At 32.0% G+C, this 16,444-nt stretch overlaps 1 protein-coding gene across 2 annotated transcripts in view; it reads left to right on the top strand.

Annotated features, from left to right (window-relative positions):
• Positions 1 to 16,444, top strand: part of Sema3a (semaphorin 3A) — a 191,606-nt gene that overhangs the window by 97,492 nt on the left and 77,670 nt on the right. For both annotated transcript variants that reach the window (XM_071613509.1, XM_027926422.2), the window contains one exon: positions 9,164 to 9,257. In XM_071613509.1, the coding sequence (XP_071469610.1) occupies positions 9,164 to 9,257 (94 nt within the window). The remainder of the gene's footprint in view (positions 1 to 9,163; positions 9,258 to 16,444) is intronic.

Genomic DNA, 16,444 nt, shown 5'->3' with positions numbered 1-16,444 from the left:
TTTTCCCTTTCCTTGTTATATACCTTGGGAGTTAACAGGCATTCATAGTTGAATAATTATAGCATGACAAGCATGCAATATCTGCATAAACTCAAATTAAGCTCCTATTAAAAGCATAATCTGCATGAAGTATGAACACATATGTTTTTTCTTTTCCTTGGTTTATATCATTAATTTTAATGATGACAAAAACCAGATGAATTATGGCCCTGATGTTTGTGTGGGGAACCCAGATAAATTCAGGTCCCTTAAATTTAAGAGGGCAAATCCTATTTAATCCAGCTATAAGACTGTATGCATGTAGGTATTGTTACTAGGAGGGGAATGAATAGAGTGATGTTAACTTTCCACAACCTTGGAAACAAGGTGACTTCATACATTTTCTGCAAATGAAGGAGAAAACATGTTAATTCCTTTTACTTGCTTTTAATATTTTAATAGCATAATATGAGAACTCAATTAAAAACTGGTTGATATATATATCATGTTTGATTCAGTTAAAATCAACTCAGAACCAAACATGTATGAACTACAGGAACTACAAAGTTATTAAAGAATATGTAACAGTGCTTTATGTGTAGTGTCTATTAATAAAATAATAATAGAACAAATCAAGTAAAAAGCATCAGGTTTTTATAGTTGCTCCATTTATAACTAATTCTGGAAGACAGTTACCAGCTTTGCTACATGCTAGCTGTGTGACTTTAGTCAAGTCACTTTCTCTCTGTCTCTGTTATTCCATCTACAAAAAGAGGAATAATCATACTACATATTTCAAAGGTTATTGTGAGTATGAAAAGTAAATACCTATAAAGCACTTAGAAGAGTGTGCTTGAGTAATAGTTGCTGAACATATACAGATATTATTACCAGAGACAATGAGTGTTCTTGCTATCATAGCAAAGACAAAACACCAGTAATGTATCTATGACAAATAAAATTATAATTAGCTAAATTTTTATATGGTTTAAATATACTTTGTCAATAATACATATTATATCTTATTCAACCTTTGAAACAATTCTATAGAGTATTTCCATTTCATAGATAAAATATTGGTACCTCAAAGAGATTTTAAAATCTTGTTCTGGGCCACAATCAGCCTAAGGAAACATAGAATCTAGATTTTGCAATCCATAAACAATAATATTTTTACTACATCTACCTTGAAATCCAAATAGCAAGAAAATTTGGGGTTGTAAAAACCATCTCATGTCTAGAATACTATGTCAGAAGTATGATTTCTGTTATACTAAAGCAGCAGTTGAACAGACACAATAGGAACTGAAGTCAAGGAGGCCACCGTAAAACATTCCTATGAAGTTCAGGTAGACGTATTCTCTGGGAAGGTTGTCAACCCCGATAATAAAAATTATCATTCCTTCTATTTTAGATTCTAGTAGGAATTCTCCAGAAACAAAAGTTGTATTCAATAATGTTTAAATAGATTAGAGATTGATCATATATCCATGAATGCTTAGTTGGAGAATATGTTTGTTTATATAACATGACCATATTTTATTATTTAATAGGTAGAATGCATTTTTGTCAAAGTAATTCTCATGGCAGGATTTGCAGCTATGCATGCTGAGGAGAATACCTTTTCCAAGGTGTATATTTTTTGAAAAAATAGTGGTAATTATTGATTTTATGTAATAATTATAATGATTGATTTAACATATTTCAGCTTCAAAAATTACATTTGTGATTTAAAACTACATGTGATAATTATTTTACTTTTAAAACTACTCAAAACTATTAATTAGTATGAAAATAATTAAAATGCTCATACCTAGAAATCCTAGTCAGTATACCTTTTCTTGAGCTTATTTTTCACTTAGGTTCTTTTTTTCAATTAACAATAGTCATTTATTGGCAGTATTTTAATGCTTTTTTATTATAGAGAAAACTGAAATTCAAATGTGATATGGCTATAAATCAGTTAAATCTAATGTAAGACTAATACATTCTAATCAGTGAAGAAAATTATACCTGCTTTATTCACATAGCATTACTTTTTAAATTTCTCAGCACTTGGTGACAGAGACCAGGGTTACATTTCTTTTGTATCTTCCTACAATGTATATTGTTAAATAACTATTTCTGACAGACTAATTTTTATGAAGCTTATTATTAGTAATTGCTCTTATATGCTTTTGAAGAGCCAAGGACTCTTAATAGCTCTCTCAATTTTGAAATAACTATGGAAAATAAGGAGATTTCATAGAGGCCAGGAAACCAAGTTTGAACGACCTGATTAGCAAAGGATGGGGCCTGAAGTTCAATAGCTGAATTTATAAAAATAAGTGAATTCCAAATAATAGTGAAGAATGAAGAAGAAAGTAGACTTTTTAAAATCTACACAATCCCTGTATTTATGTGAAAGGAGTGGGACAAAGAACAACAGAAAGAGTAAATGTAGTTAAAGTGAGAGGATCCTAGAATCATACTGTGACAAATGGAAATATCTTTGCAGAGTCACTAATTTGGAACCTTTATAATGATCACATAAAGTCCATAAACCTTAAGGTTACTTACAAAATATATGTATGCTTTACTTCTCTAGCTCCACTGGAACAACAAAGGGTTCTGAGGTAACAAAAGTTAAGAAATACCAGCTACAAAAAAGCTCAATGATTTGACCAAGTTACCACTTGCATGCAGAAGTCCTTTAAGCTGTCATAATATGTGATGAGACCCAAATCTTCCCTCTCCAGAGTCTGGCAGTAGTTCTTTTCCTGCCATCAGGCTCAGATGTCTTTGAGTCCTCCCACACATCACTATGTTCATCAAAATAGTGTGCTTCTTTGAGCCTATTGTTCTAAAGCTAAAATGACCACTGACACCTTCTCCCTAGAAATTAAATTGCTTATTCTGGCACAAAAATCTGGCACAATGTGGTCCCCAAATTTAGTTTTCAGTTTTTATCTCTTAATATATGTATGTATGTTGCATTGTCTAAACTCAGCTTTATATCATTATTCAAATATGAAATATATTTATTTTCTTTGAGGATTGTTCTCATGCTGTTTCCTCTTGATAAGAAAATCTGCCTTCCATTTGCCTTAACTGTCTCTTCTCTCTATGGACTTCTCTGAACCATAGCCATACCCAGCGCACCTGCACAGACATACACACACCCAGACATACATACACTAACCCACATACAGCCACTACCAAAACATGCTTTTCAAGAAATAAATCTAATAAAACTTTTCTTCATCTTCTAAAACTGAAATTTTTATTTCCCTATTTTGAATTTCTGTATTAAAAACATGTATTTGGAAACATATCTTATGAAATTCTGCATCATTTGTTAGCTTTGTGATTTGTGTATTGATATGCCTGGAATTATTTCTACTGAGTGAAAATAGCAAGGTAAAATACCTTTACTGAAATATGGTAAAAGAAGAAATATTATGTTGTTCAGAAAGTTTTTTAAGATCAGCAAAGAAATAATCTGATCATTTTTAGTCCTTACTAAAGTTGGCTCTTTAGAGAAGACTAATATTTATTGATAAGCTTAATATAAGCTTATCAATAAAAAAATTATAAGGCCCAGTGAAATTTTCTTACCTAATAATTTTACTTAATATTTGAATTTTGTAGGCTATTGTCTATTACAAAATTATTCTCACAAATGTGTCATATTCTTAAATTATTACTGCCTTGAGATCAGGGGTATTTCTCTGGGTTATAATTACTTGGATATAATTTTCCCATAGAGTCTTTCCAACACAGTCACTGTTATTCATTTATTCACTCGTTTATTCATTCTTTTATTGAGCATTAGCCCAGTGCATAATTTTATCTTATTATTTGAAAGCACTATGGTAATATTTGTCCATCAGCTCCAGAGATTTTAATAGGAAAAAACAATTCATTTATCATTGCTTACCAAGGTTGAAGGTAAAAAATGATAACAGAAAGTTGTGAACAGGTTGGTAAGCAACTTTAGGAAAAAACACTTTCTTTTGTTGGGGAAAATCAATTAATATATAATGCAGTATTTATCATGGCCTAAACTTTAAATAAAAAATGTACCTAAATAGGTTAAGTAAAAAGTGATTCTAAGTAGAATGACTTACAAGAAAACAAAGGATGTGCATTGTTTGCACTGCCATTAAATATTACCTAATTCCTGCCTTAAAACAAAAAATAAAATGAGCTTAACTAATGTTTTCAGTATGATCTCTGCCTATATATGTCAGGGAGGTTTTTTTCCACTATGATTATGATCTGCTGCTCAATTTTCTGTCTTAGAGACCACTGAGTGCCAACTCTCTGCTCTATGCTGCTAAGCAGAAAGGATTCAGGATTTAGAGCCATGCTATCCAAGGGAACTTCTGTGACATTTGAAGTACTCTGTATTTGCCTCTAGTCAGTATTGTAGCCCCAAGCCACATGTGGCTTACTATTGGCCATTTGAAATGTGACTAATACAACTGAGGAATGGAATTTTTTCATTTTAATTAATTATAATTAAATAAAGGGATGTGACTCACGGTTATACAGTATTGCACAGTGCAAACTTGAGTCACCCTTTTGGAAAAAGTAAATTTTGGTGAATTTGATTCACAAAAAGATCCACTATGGTCAAAGTGTCATATGCACAATATTTCCTGTGAGATCTTATTACATTCTTTCTTTACTGAAACCAGTAGTTTTGCCCTATGTAGTCATTGCCCATATACTATTGTTAATTCAGGTATACACCAAAGAAAACTAAAAAAAATTTATCTGCAGGAATTGGAAGACTTCTTCTAGAAAGTGACTTTTCAACTTAATATTAAGGGAAAGAAAGGTCATCCTGGGGTTGAAGGCTAAGGATAGGTAAGAGGAGAAGGAAGAAGTTTCAGGCCAAGATGAGAAAAGTATGCCATAATCAGGAAATACTGGATAGTTCAGAATAACTTGCCTGCAAGATTTCTTTGGGGAATACTGGATAATTCAGGATAAGTTTGCATACAAGATGTGTTTGTGAGAAGCAAGAGGAAAAAGAGAAATTTAGAAAAATATAAAAATATTCATAGTGTCAAGAACTATTTTTTATGTAATTTATGGAATTTTCCACAAAATAAATGTTCATTCTATCACATATATGTAGAGTATTATTTTCTTTCCATTTAAAAACATCATTTATGTTTTAATCATTAAGTAAAATAACTAAAATCGCAACATTATTGCCAAAATTTATTACTTGGACAAGATTGAGATTTAGGAAATTTATTACCATGATGTCACCAATGGTTTATAATTTATAAGACTTTGGATTAGACATTAACACAGTTATTATTTCCTTTAATGCCTTACCTCACCACAGTCTAATAACATTCAGGAAATCCAAAAGACAAAGGGGAAAGAGTAGTCTTGAAAGCTAAAAATAGTCGTTGAAAACTGATGCAATCATGTAATAAAATATGGCACAATAACTTACACGATTCGCTTATGTATCTGCTAAAGCAATTAGAGTCCACGCAGCTAGATCTTTGTTCATGTATTACCAAACATGAAAACTGTTTCAGCCCAAGTAAGACATATAGGCTATAAGTTAAATTGTGTACATTGGCCTTAGGATATTCAGTCTTACTATTTGCACTTGTGATTTTCTTCGAAAACAGAAAATCACTGGGTAGCAATCAGATTTCAAAAGGCTTTACAGGTCCAGCCAGACAACAAACTAACAACATAGGATGTCAACATACAATTATACGAAACAGTGTTCTTTCACAGTGAGCCAATATATTTATACATCTAATAGGTCTTGCTCATTGGAAAATAGAAACATCAATATTGATATCTTTATATCAATAATATTAAAGTTATCAGATACACTAAAGAGGGTTGTCCATTTTAATTAAATATTTTGTACAAATTCCATTAAATAATATAATTTTATAAATACCCAACAAATAATTTTAAAGGATTGGCAGTTATGTTCATTTCAAAATAAAATCACATATTTAAAAATCATTATTTTTTTTCTAATTTATTTTCTTTTTTAATTTTTTAATTGATTTTTAAAAAATAAATGACAGGGAATGCATTACAATTCTTATTGCACATATACAGCACAATTTTTCATATCTCTGATTATCTATAAAGTATGTTCACACCAATTCATGTCTTCATACATGTACTTTGGATAATGACTGAAACCAGTAGTCATTGCTCGTATACTATCGTTAACTCAGGTATACAGAACTGATATCATTTCTGAAATGACAATCATTCAAGTAAATCATTCAGAAATGATTCATTGTTCAGGAATGTTTTTCAACTAGACACTTGTTCAACTTTAGGAAAGGACAATTTTTGAAGCTGTCTTAATTTTTACTGATGAAAACATAGGCAGACATTTCTATTGTGGTATAAGAGACTGATCAGCATCATGAGACAGAATTTTACTGCAGCAACTATGAACAATGGAAAAGAGAAAATCATTTTTGAAGGCATAGTAAGTATATTTTATATGGCATTATAATGCATCTTCACATCAGCCATGAGATTTTCTTATCCTATTACGGATGAGGAATCTGAGTTTTAGAAGGGTTTAGGGACTTGCCTGAGGCCCAGAGCTAATAAATGGAAGAGCCAGGGATAACACCCAGCTCTGTCCAATTTCAACATCCCTAGACACCATTACTACATGTAATGGGTATGAATTTTATACTACCAACATTTATATGCAAGAAATCTTGTTTTGCGCCCCTATCCAGAAATCAAATTACATTTATTTCAAGCCCCCATCTCACTGAGCTGGAAAGGAAATTCAATTTGTTCTGCCCCTCTATAGTACTATATAAGAATATAGGAGATTTACATGGTAGACACTCAGTAATGTGGGTAAAAATTACATTTACAAGAAAGATATTGTATATCAGTAAAGGAGGTGCTCAACTTAGCATTTATTTATGGAGTTGAATAAAAAGGAGGAAAGGTTTGTACAGATTACCTGACACCATGACGAAGGATAGTTTTTCATCTTTTCTTGAACCATAACTGATATGCTTAACTTCTCTTCCTATGAAGTTTAATCCTCCACCTTGTAAATCAAGTATTACATGAGATTGGAAGTATTTCTCATCTACCTTGGCATTGTCTGATTGATCTGGACATATGATCCCAGACATCAAATGCCTCATATGAGTGGATAGTCTCCCTGTCTTTGTCAGTATAGTAAAATATCATAAGCACAAGAAATGATCAGAATTTTTGTAACAGTATTGTCCACCATACTACCTCTCCCTGCTGCTTCCTTTAACAAGTAATTAATAATCTCATACACAAATTTTAATAACAGTTTTTTATGATCCATGGCAATAGGATTTAGATCTTTTCTTGAGAATATCTCTTTTTTATTATTTCCTAATTTGTAATCAAAATGTAATCTAAATATTTAGAGGTTCTTTTATGTTTTTATTAGAATATATCAATTAATTCCAGATATAATATTAATATTTATGTGCCTATGATAAATTATTTTTCTGAACAAGTTTAGTATTTGTTGAGTTAAGGAACTATCTTTAATACCTCTTTTATATTACATTAGGAAATTGATAATAAGGGTAACAACATGTTAAATTTTCATAGTATTTTTTTAAAGTGGTAATATGAGCTGTAGTTTTATCTTACTGGTTTAAAGTGTTTTGTATAATTTTTTAAAATTTATATAAAAAGTCTATGAGGCTAAATATCTTAATCTAAATTGATTTTGAGGGACAAGAAACTCGGAGATATGGGATGGTGACCCAAGATCCAAACTTGATTTTTATCTAGCTTGGCTGGGTGCCTGACTCACTACCCTTCCCACTACAACTTGGCACAATTCTGATTAAACCTATAATATTACACAATGTAAATTTTAGAACTAAGCTAAAGAAACATCATTGCAAAAGGACAGCTAATTTCCAAATACACGATCGATACAAGGAAAGAATAGAATAGATAATTCTCACTCATACAGTAATAAAACCAAAGAGTACTTTTGGTTTACTTCCTTTTTTTATTTTCCTCTTTAATTCAAATGAGTTTTAAGAGTCATAATTTGAATTCCTGCCATTAGCTCCATCAGAAGTATTAAACATTAAAGAAAGTGATCCTTACTGATCATAAAATGAACACCATTTACTATTCTAAGATAGAAAATACTTTTGTGTGAATGGTAGAGAAATTGCCAAAAAAGCTATTTTATTTCAGTTAATGTTCTACTGGAAAAAGCATACATATTCTGACCTAATTAATTCCCAGGGCACTTTGGTCTGAAAGAGTGCTCAGAAATTTTTCCAAATTTACTCCACTGTCACATATAGGTTGCAGTAGCTAGACACATCTGACAACAGGTCTCAGTCATACATTAGTCACCTCTGTATCGAGGTTTTTGTTGTCATGCTTTCCCACACACATTCTACCTCGGGACATGAGCGTATTTTTATATGTAGTCAAAAGTTCATTTCTGTCTCTGGGTACTTGGGCCCCACTCGAGCAGAATTCCCTGTGATAAAAATGTGCTTATTGTTCTAATGACATCATTTCCAGTTTCACTGGGCCTAATATTCAGTTTGATGTTTCGTTCTTAGAGGCAGATAGGGATAGTTTCAGGAACCTCCCGTGCTGCATGTGCAAGTTTAAAATACAGGAGAAACATGCATGCACCACAGTTTACAAACAACAGAGTGGGGAAATAATTGCTATGGCTATTTAGCACTTTGTAATGTAAGCTCTACAGAAAAGTAAGAGTATGATTTATTCTAGACATATAATCTTATGGATTGTTACTTTTTTTTTAATCCAGGAAGAAACTTAAATTTTATTTAAATTTAAAACTCTTTCTTCAAGAGCCATTAGGGTAGGTCTTGATGTACCTATGCGAGAATTTCCTATCCTGACACATTCTGTTCTTTAGAGTTCATTTACATGTTATTACTTATAATATGCAAACTGCTATTAAAAATCCAGCTAAGTATAAATTTGGCTAATACCAGCTCTTTTTTATCCACTTAATTTATTTTCTCATCTCTGAAGTTTACACAAATAAAAACATTCCTTGTTTTGGGATGCGAATCTTCAACCTGTATAATAAACTTACATGTTGAAAACACTTTGTCTTATAAATGAAATGAAACCCTTATGAATGAAGCCCTTCTCTTGTTTTAACCTACAGGACAACATTTTTAAACTGGAGGACTCACATTTTGAAAATGGCCGTGGGAAGAGTCCTTATGACCCTAAGCTGCTGACAGCATCTCTTTTAATAGGTATGTAGTAAAGGATCAATTAACAGTGAATCTGTCATAAAAAATAACGATGTTGCCTGTTTATTTTTTACCTACAAAGATATTTCACTGTTAATCATAAACAACCTTAGCAGGAGAACATCAGTTGTGATATGCTCAAGCATTTTAAAAATAAAGAAAAAAAAAAGCAACACTAAATTCTCTTTTGGTAACTGCACTTTCAAGTAGGATTCTTTTTGTTGTGATGATTTAGTAGCATCTTTTAAACGGCCTGCTCAGCTGGGAATGCAGTTTAGCAGTAGCCTAGCATGTGTGAGACCCTGTGTTCAATCCCCAGTAGTGCAAAAAATTTAAAAAGAAGAAATGCAAATAGTCTGCTTAATCAATATACAGTCCCACTTAAACTTCAGTATTAATTTGATAAAAAAATTTATTTTCATCTCATAAAAAGTTGCTTAAATGAAGAATCTTGAGAAATTATTAAGAAACAATGCCATTCATTCTACCCTGTTAAATATGTCCAAGATCTATAACTGCCTGAAATTTTGGACAACTTGTTCCACACAATCAGTGTAAATGGCAGCACCTTTGGCAAAGCCCTTTTGTGTTGCTCAAGTTTTCTCACTATCTTGTTTGCTAGAACACTCTTAAGGAAGCCATTGTGTGTCCACTTTTATGATGTTAGGCTTTCTTTTAAAAAATGTGCCACAACATTTTGTGATTTCCTCTACTTTTCCTCTTACCATGTTTTCTTCAAGCTTTCCTTTATCCTCTTTTTCTTCAGGGTTGCATTAGTGGGTCAGGGGTGTTCAGGTGTACTTCCAATGGTCAGAAGTGGGGTGATGGAATTAGGTAGAAGTAGGAGATAATGTTAGTCTGTATTGAAGGATAAAGAATATTTTGTATATCCTTTTAACCATCTCCATACTGTGATTAAATAATTACACAGACAGTGATCAATATTGAAGTAGTATTTCCTTCCTTCTTCCTTTTCTTTGTATTTTGCTTTTTATTTCTTTATTTTTTGAGGCTACCAACAGCATAACACATGAAATATTCTGTGTTGTGAATCTGCATAGTGATACAGAAATGGTGTACTTTTGCCCTTTTGCTATAAAATATGGAATATAATTATTTGATAGCACAACCAAATAATGTGAAAATTTCAAGTACAAAATTTCTAGTTTAATATTAAATATAGATTTTAAAAAATTAAATTATTATCTGATGTGTCATAAATTTGTATACCTTTTCATCATTTTCCCTTTATAAATAACTCCCTTTGTACTCAAGAAAATAAAATTCTAGTCATGTAGCCTACCACATTAACTATGAAGATAAATTTTTCCACTATTATGTGGTGTTTACTTTATCACTAATCCCTATTCTATTAAGAATAAAACCACTTCAGCATAAATCATCTCTATTGCTTTTCAGATCTAGACAATTGTATTCCATTTGATCCATTTATGCAGTACTTTAACAACAGTTTAAGACCTGGAGGAATGTAGCACACATATAATTTTCCTATTCGCAGGTAGCCTAGTGATTACATGTGAATGCCTTCCTCAAGAGCATATGCCGAAACCTGAAACTCATCTTAAAAATGGGAGGAGCCATACTTTGTTCTGACTTGCAAGTCTATACTTATTCAAATTTGAACACTTATTTAAATTTGAACACTGAGAACACCCAAAAAGCAGCATGCAGAAGTGTGCATAGAGCAGGTTTAGTTTATGGTATGCTTCTCAGTAGAATTTTGCTTGATTATTTATTTTAATATTCCATCTAGACAGGATGATGACAGGTAGGTATTACATAGCTCCCATGGTATGAAACCATGCAACATTCACAAAGAATATGAGACTTCACAAGTTTGGTTTTTATATTACAATTTCTTTGAAAAATCTGTATAGGTTTTATGAAAAGGAAGAGGATAAGAGAAGGTCAAGGAGCCAAAGAGAGGAAGTGTAGTTGAGAAAGAACAATAGACATTTCAGAAGAACAACCTTGGCATGGAATACCTAATATGGGAAAATGACCCAGTAACTTTCAGAGGTAGAAAGTGCTTATTGACAAGGCCAAAAAAATTAATTTTTGAACCAAATATTAAAAAAAAAATAAACAGCAAGATTCAGAAAAGGAACAAGCTCTACTAGATCTGGTAAAAATACCATTGGTTCAAGACCTATAACTTTCTTTTTGGAGTTTGTTTCCTTTATAACTATGTTAGTAATTCTTCTTACAGTACATTTAATTGCCCTTGTTGAGATTTTCTTGGCATTTTTTAATGCTGCTTTAAAAAGAATGCTCACTAGCTTAATAGAGGTTTATAGAATAAATATTTTCTACAACACTTCCCAAACTCTTTTTAAAATGAGGGTAACAGCTGTCTCTGAAATATACAGGTTACTCTCTGTATATCAGAAAATGGTCATTAGGAAAGCCTATTTGCCCTCCTAATCTGGAGACGTTTCCATTGTAAAATAAAAATTTGAATGTGGTTCCAGGTTGCTTCCTTCCCCAATACTGGGATAAAACTCCAGGTTTGGCTCAAACCATCTGTAAGCTGGCCAGGTGGATTTTTGTAACAGATATTTTTTAAACCACCAATCCCAGTATACAGCAGTTTCAACTAGTCGTATACTTTAAAACCAGATGACAGCTGAAAAACTTAGTTTACACAGACTATCAAGGTTTGGTATAACCTCTTTCCAAAAAGTCACGGATTTTTAAACTGATAACCATAGAAAATATGATTTCTCACCTAAGTGATGCACACTTACTGAATTACTTAATTCAGTAAGTGTGCATTAATTAATTAATTCATGTTAATCCTGTAACATGTCCTAAGTTTTTCAAATCACCTTATTAAAGTTAATTTTGCCAATCTTCTTTAATAATGATCATTTTGTCAATATAAAGTTGCTCCAGAATTTATTTTTAAAATATTTCTGATTCTTTCCACCTGCAAAATATTTTTATGTCTTTGTTTGAAATTTCTTTATTAAAGATAGCAGTTGCTCCCCTGCTCAGAATAAATGCCAGGTGTGAACACATCACAAGAATAAAACCTAGTATTTTCCACACTAATTAAGTACCATCTCACATTTTCATGATGTGAAAAGAATAGTCAACTTGAGAGCAATTTTATTTCCTTATTGAAATCTTTTCCAGGCAATGCAGCACTAATAATTTAGAAATATTCCATCACTAAGAGATATTATTGAAGTCTATTTCAAAGGTCTGGGACTTTCATTTAAGGTTTATATCTTTAAGCTGGAATTTTGCCTTGACTCAGGAAAGAATATAATTTAACATTAGAAAATGGTCTCTCTGGGTGTTAGAATAAGTAAGGTACTCACTCCCTAAATTAATTAAATGAAATTGAGAAAATTATTTGAACCTCTCTGAACCTTAATTTCTTTGCACTTAAAATTGTCTGCCATACTAATTCTACTAGTTTGTTGTGAGAAGTAAATAAGACAGTTTAATGGTGTGCTACCATTTTCGGTGTTTGCATATCTCTGGAATATGTGTAAAGTAGAAACAAACAAACAATAACAACAACAGCAAACCTAGTAGCAGAGGCCCCCTGTGGGTAAACTGGAAAGCTGATTAGGTCTATTATAAATTTTGTATTTTTAATTCTGTGCCATATGCACATGTTACTACTCAGAAAATGTTAGTTTTAAAAGAACAACAGAAGTAACGAGCCAGCATGTGGTATTTATTGGCATAGGGAAGGAAGGTGCTCAATAAGTGTAAAAATGTAATATTATTGCCACATTTTTCCATTCCAGGGAATTAATTTTATCTGTGCTGTGTGTGTGTGTGTGTGTGTGTGTGTGTGTATGAGAGAGAGAGAGAGAAAGAGAGAGAGCGCTTGAGAAGGACAGAGAAAGGGAAAGGGAGGGAGATAAAACTGTTTTTTCCCTTCTGTTTCTAATTACTCTTCTACCCTGTGCGTGGAGTTTACTTGAGGTGTTAACAACCGAAAGTCTTGGTCTTTAAGTCTTTTTGATTTTTGCTCACTTCCATGACACACTCTTTACCTATGTTAGTAAGGCTGCAATTTCATCAGGAAATGTTTTTTGTTTTTTGTGTTTTGTTTTCCCGCCTCTGTCCCTTCACCACACCCTTCTTAGGAATGGTAATCTGATATATTAACTAATCTAAGCCACATTTTCTACTTCTTTTTGAATATGAACAGAAAGTCTAAAGTGCATATAAATCTTTGTTTTTAATACGTGCTTCTCAGGTAACTCAACCATGATGGAAATATAGTTTGCAAAAGTTTCTGTTCTTCTCCTAGAAAATATTTTCCTTAAAGACAGGTCAAAAAACTTAGGAAAGAATAGAGGTATACTCAAATAGCCATTTCATTTTTCTTTCAAATTCTTTTTTTTTTTTTTTTTTTGGTGAAGATGAACCTTTATTTTATTCATTTATTTATATGCAGTGCTGAGTATAGAACCCAGTGCCTCAGACATGCTAGGCAAAGGCTCTACCACTGAGCCACAACTCCAGCCCTCAAATAGCCATTTTTATCTTTGGCAATTTCCAGATGGTTAGTTACAACTGTCAGCACTAATTTACCTTAAACTAATATGAATATTGTTGAGACATCAAAATGCCCATGTGGTGGTTTTTTGTAGAGTCTTAAAGATCTTATTCGACAGAGAATGCTAAACCATATATGTGTTTGTGTATGCATTTGTGTTATATATATAATTGTCTTATACTTAGATACATTAAAAATCCTTGAACATGTTATTTTATCATCAATTTAATAAAATTGGACAACTGTCACATTTCCTTTCACTAGTGACTTAGTGAAAACCTCAAAAATGTGTATCACAAATGTAATGCCATTTGAATCATTGCAGAAAAACCTTAACCTTATACACTACTTCATATTTTCAAGAAAACTTATATTTAGGGTCATAAAATTGTCAAATTAACACTGTGCTCCAGAATCAACATATAATTTGATAATTTATTAAGTGACCCAGAATGTACAAAATATGTTTGGCCAATAGGTTTTCATTCTAGATATATCTGTTATCCTAAAGTAAGCCCAAACTAGGGTCTGCTAAATTTTTTGTAGTCAGATATTTTTAGATCATTTCAAAGAGCCACAGATTATAACACCTCTTTAATGCACAGTGAAAATGTTCGAGTCTACTAATTGGCATGTATGCTGGTTGATATATTTTTTTATTTCACAAGAAATAAGCAAAATTTTACCACCTATATTTATGGGCAAAACCAATAAAGACATCATACTTATTTGGAACAATCAGCCCAGATTAGAGTCCCTACAGAAATCTCTCCAGCAATCTCAACAGGAAATCTGATCTAAGGCCTGGTACAAAGGAACAGTAACTTGCATTGAGTAAGAACAGTAAGAGAAAGTGCCCTCATGGCCACCTAATCATCTGGTTGCCTCCAGCTCAAGAATATCTGGCTATTGCTAAAAGCATTATGTGGGTGGGAGATAATTTCCTATGACTGGAGGCAAATGGTTCCTAACCTGTGAACCTCCTTTCATTTATAAGACAACATTTTAATTTAACTGTTTTAGGAATGTTGAGCGAATAGCTCTTCTACTGAACACCTTTTCTAATTTGAACAAGTTTCCTATCTACTGTAAAAAGAGTAATAAAGTCAGTCTCACTACCTTTTTCTTCATTTCTATTGATCTTTGCCATCTTCATATAAAAGCAAGTAAAACAAGTTATAATATTACCAAAAATTGCTAAGAGCAGCGCTCTACCTCTAAGTAATAATTTCGTTGTTGTCATTCCAATTCTCTCTTGACTAGAGTTTGTGTGTAATAACAACCCAATTATGAATTTCATTTACCCTAAAGAAGCTAACTGACAGAATGATTAATCATTGGCATTTGTGACTCCACCATTTCCGGGCAAATCCCCTGTTGAGCAGAGCCTGTCTGATGTTAAATTGCTGTCTTCACCTTTTCGTCATTCTGCTTTCACTTGCCCTGATTTTCACCATCTTGTGTGGTTCATGGGCAATGAGACTCAATGAAAGAGTCACAGCTTTTGATTGTTCAAGGTAAAGAAGAGCCAAAGCTTCCTCCCACAGGTGTTCCAACATGAAAATGTTTAAAGTCGATAGGACTTTCACATGATATTTTTACCTAACATCCTCTAATTTGCACACACAACAAAAAATCATTCACCTAATGTTTAAAATTATATCACATTTATGTATCAATCTTTGTAAAAAGATAAAACACTAACTTTCATAAAAATAGGGGTTAACAATAAATAGACAATAGGCCTTTAAATATTTCAAAGGACCTTTTGAAGTTTATTAGGTAGCTGACTTGTAGTATTTTTGAGCTTTAGAAAAGTGTATTCGTTAACTGTAGTCAGGTAAAAAAACATTATCATTCATATTTCAATGTGGGCAAGTCACATTTGCACTTGAAATTTAATTAAGAAAATGCAAGATGCTTTTGAAACCCAAAGATACTTTGCTCTGACATAAGATGATATATGAATACTCTCTATTTAGCTAATAATCTGAAATCAATATATTGTCTAAACAATGTTTGTTTAACTTCAGTCACAATAATCCAAAATATGAGAACAACTTTTAGCAGTTTTCAGGATAAGGTATCTACCTACATGAAAGTTTAAAGCAATAACTTATTTTTTAGTGATTTTTCTCTTATAGCTATTTTCCATTGTTTTGGAGATTCTTCAAAATCAAGTCCATTAAAACACATTAGTGAGCCAAAGGATATGATACAAACATGCTTCAGGTTGGACAACTGAGAATATCTATTTTACATTGCAAAGCTCTTGTCTAGGCGTGAAAAATAAAAATGGAAATACAGAATATCATCTAAGGAATCAAAAGATTAAAAAGATTTGCCCAAAGACATTTATATATGAAGATTCACTGTTTTCCATTTATCTAACATGAAACTACCTAGGAAATAATAGTACTAAACAAATGTTTATGTTATGATCTATCTAGGCCCTCTCTACTTTCTGAATATTTTCTAGCAAAACCATTAGCATAGTAGTTATCAATAAAATAAAATTAAGGTTTACTATAATTATTGTGGATTGTTTGAAGAAAATTTTTTTCATTTTTGTTGTTTTGTTTTGCAAGTACATTAATTCACTGTAAGTAGGCAGGCAGTTATGTGTTATCTGGAAGAAATAATA

The sequence above is a fragment of the Marmota flaviventris genome, chromosome 1, assembly GCF_047511675.1.
Source record: "Marmota flaviventris isolate mMarFla1 chromosome 1, mMarFla1.hap1, whole genome shotgun sequence".
NCBI lineage: Eukaryota > Metazoa > Chordata > Mammalia > Rodentia > Sciuridae > Marmota > Marmota flaviventris.
This window is presented reverse-complemented; position numbering and strand designations above follow the sequence as displayed.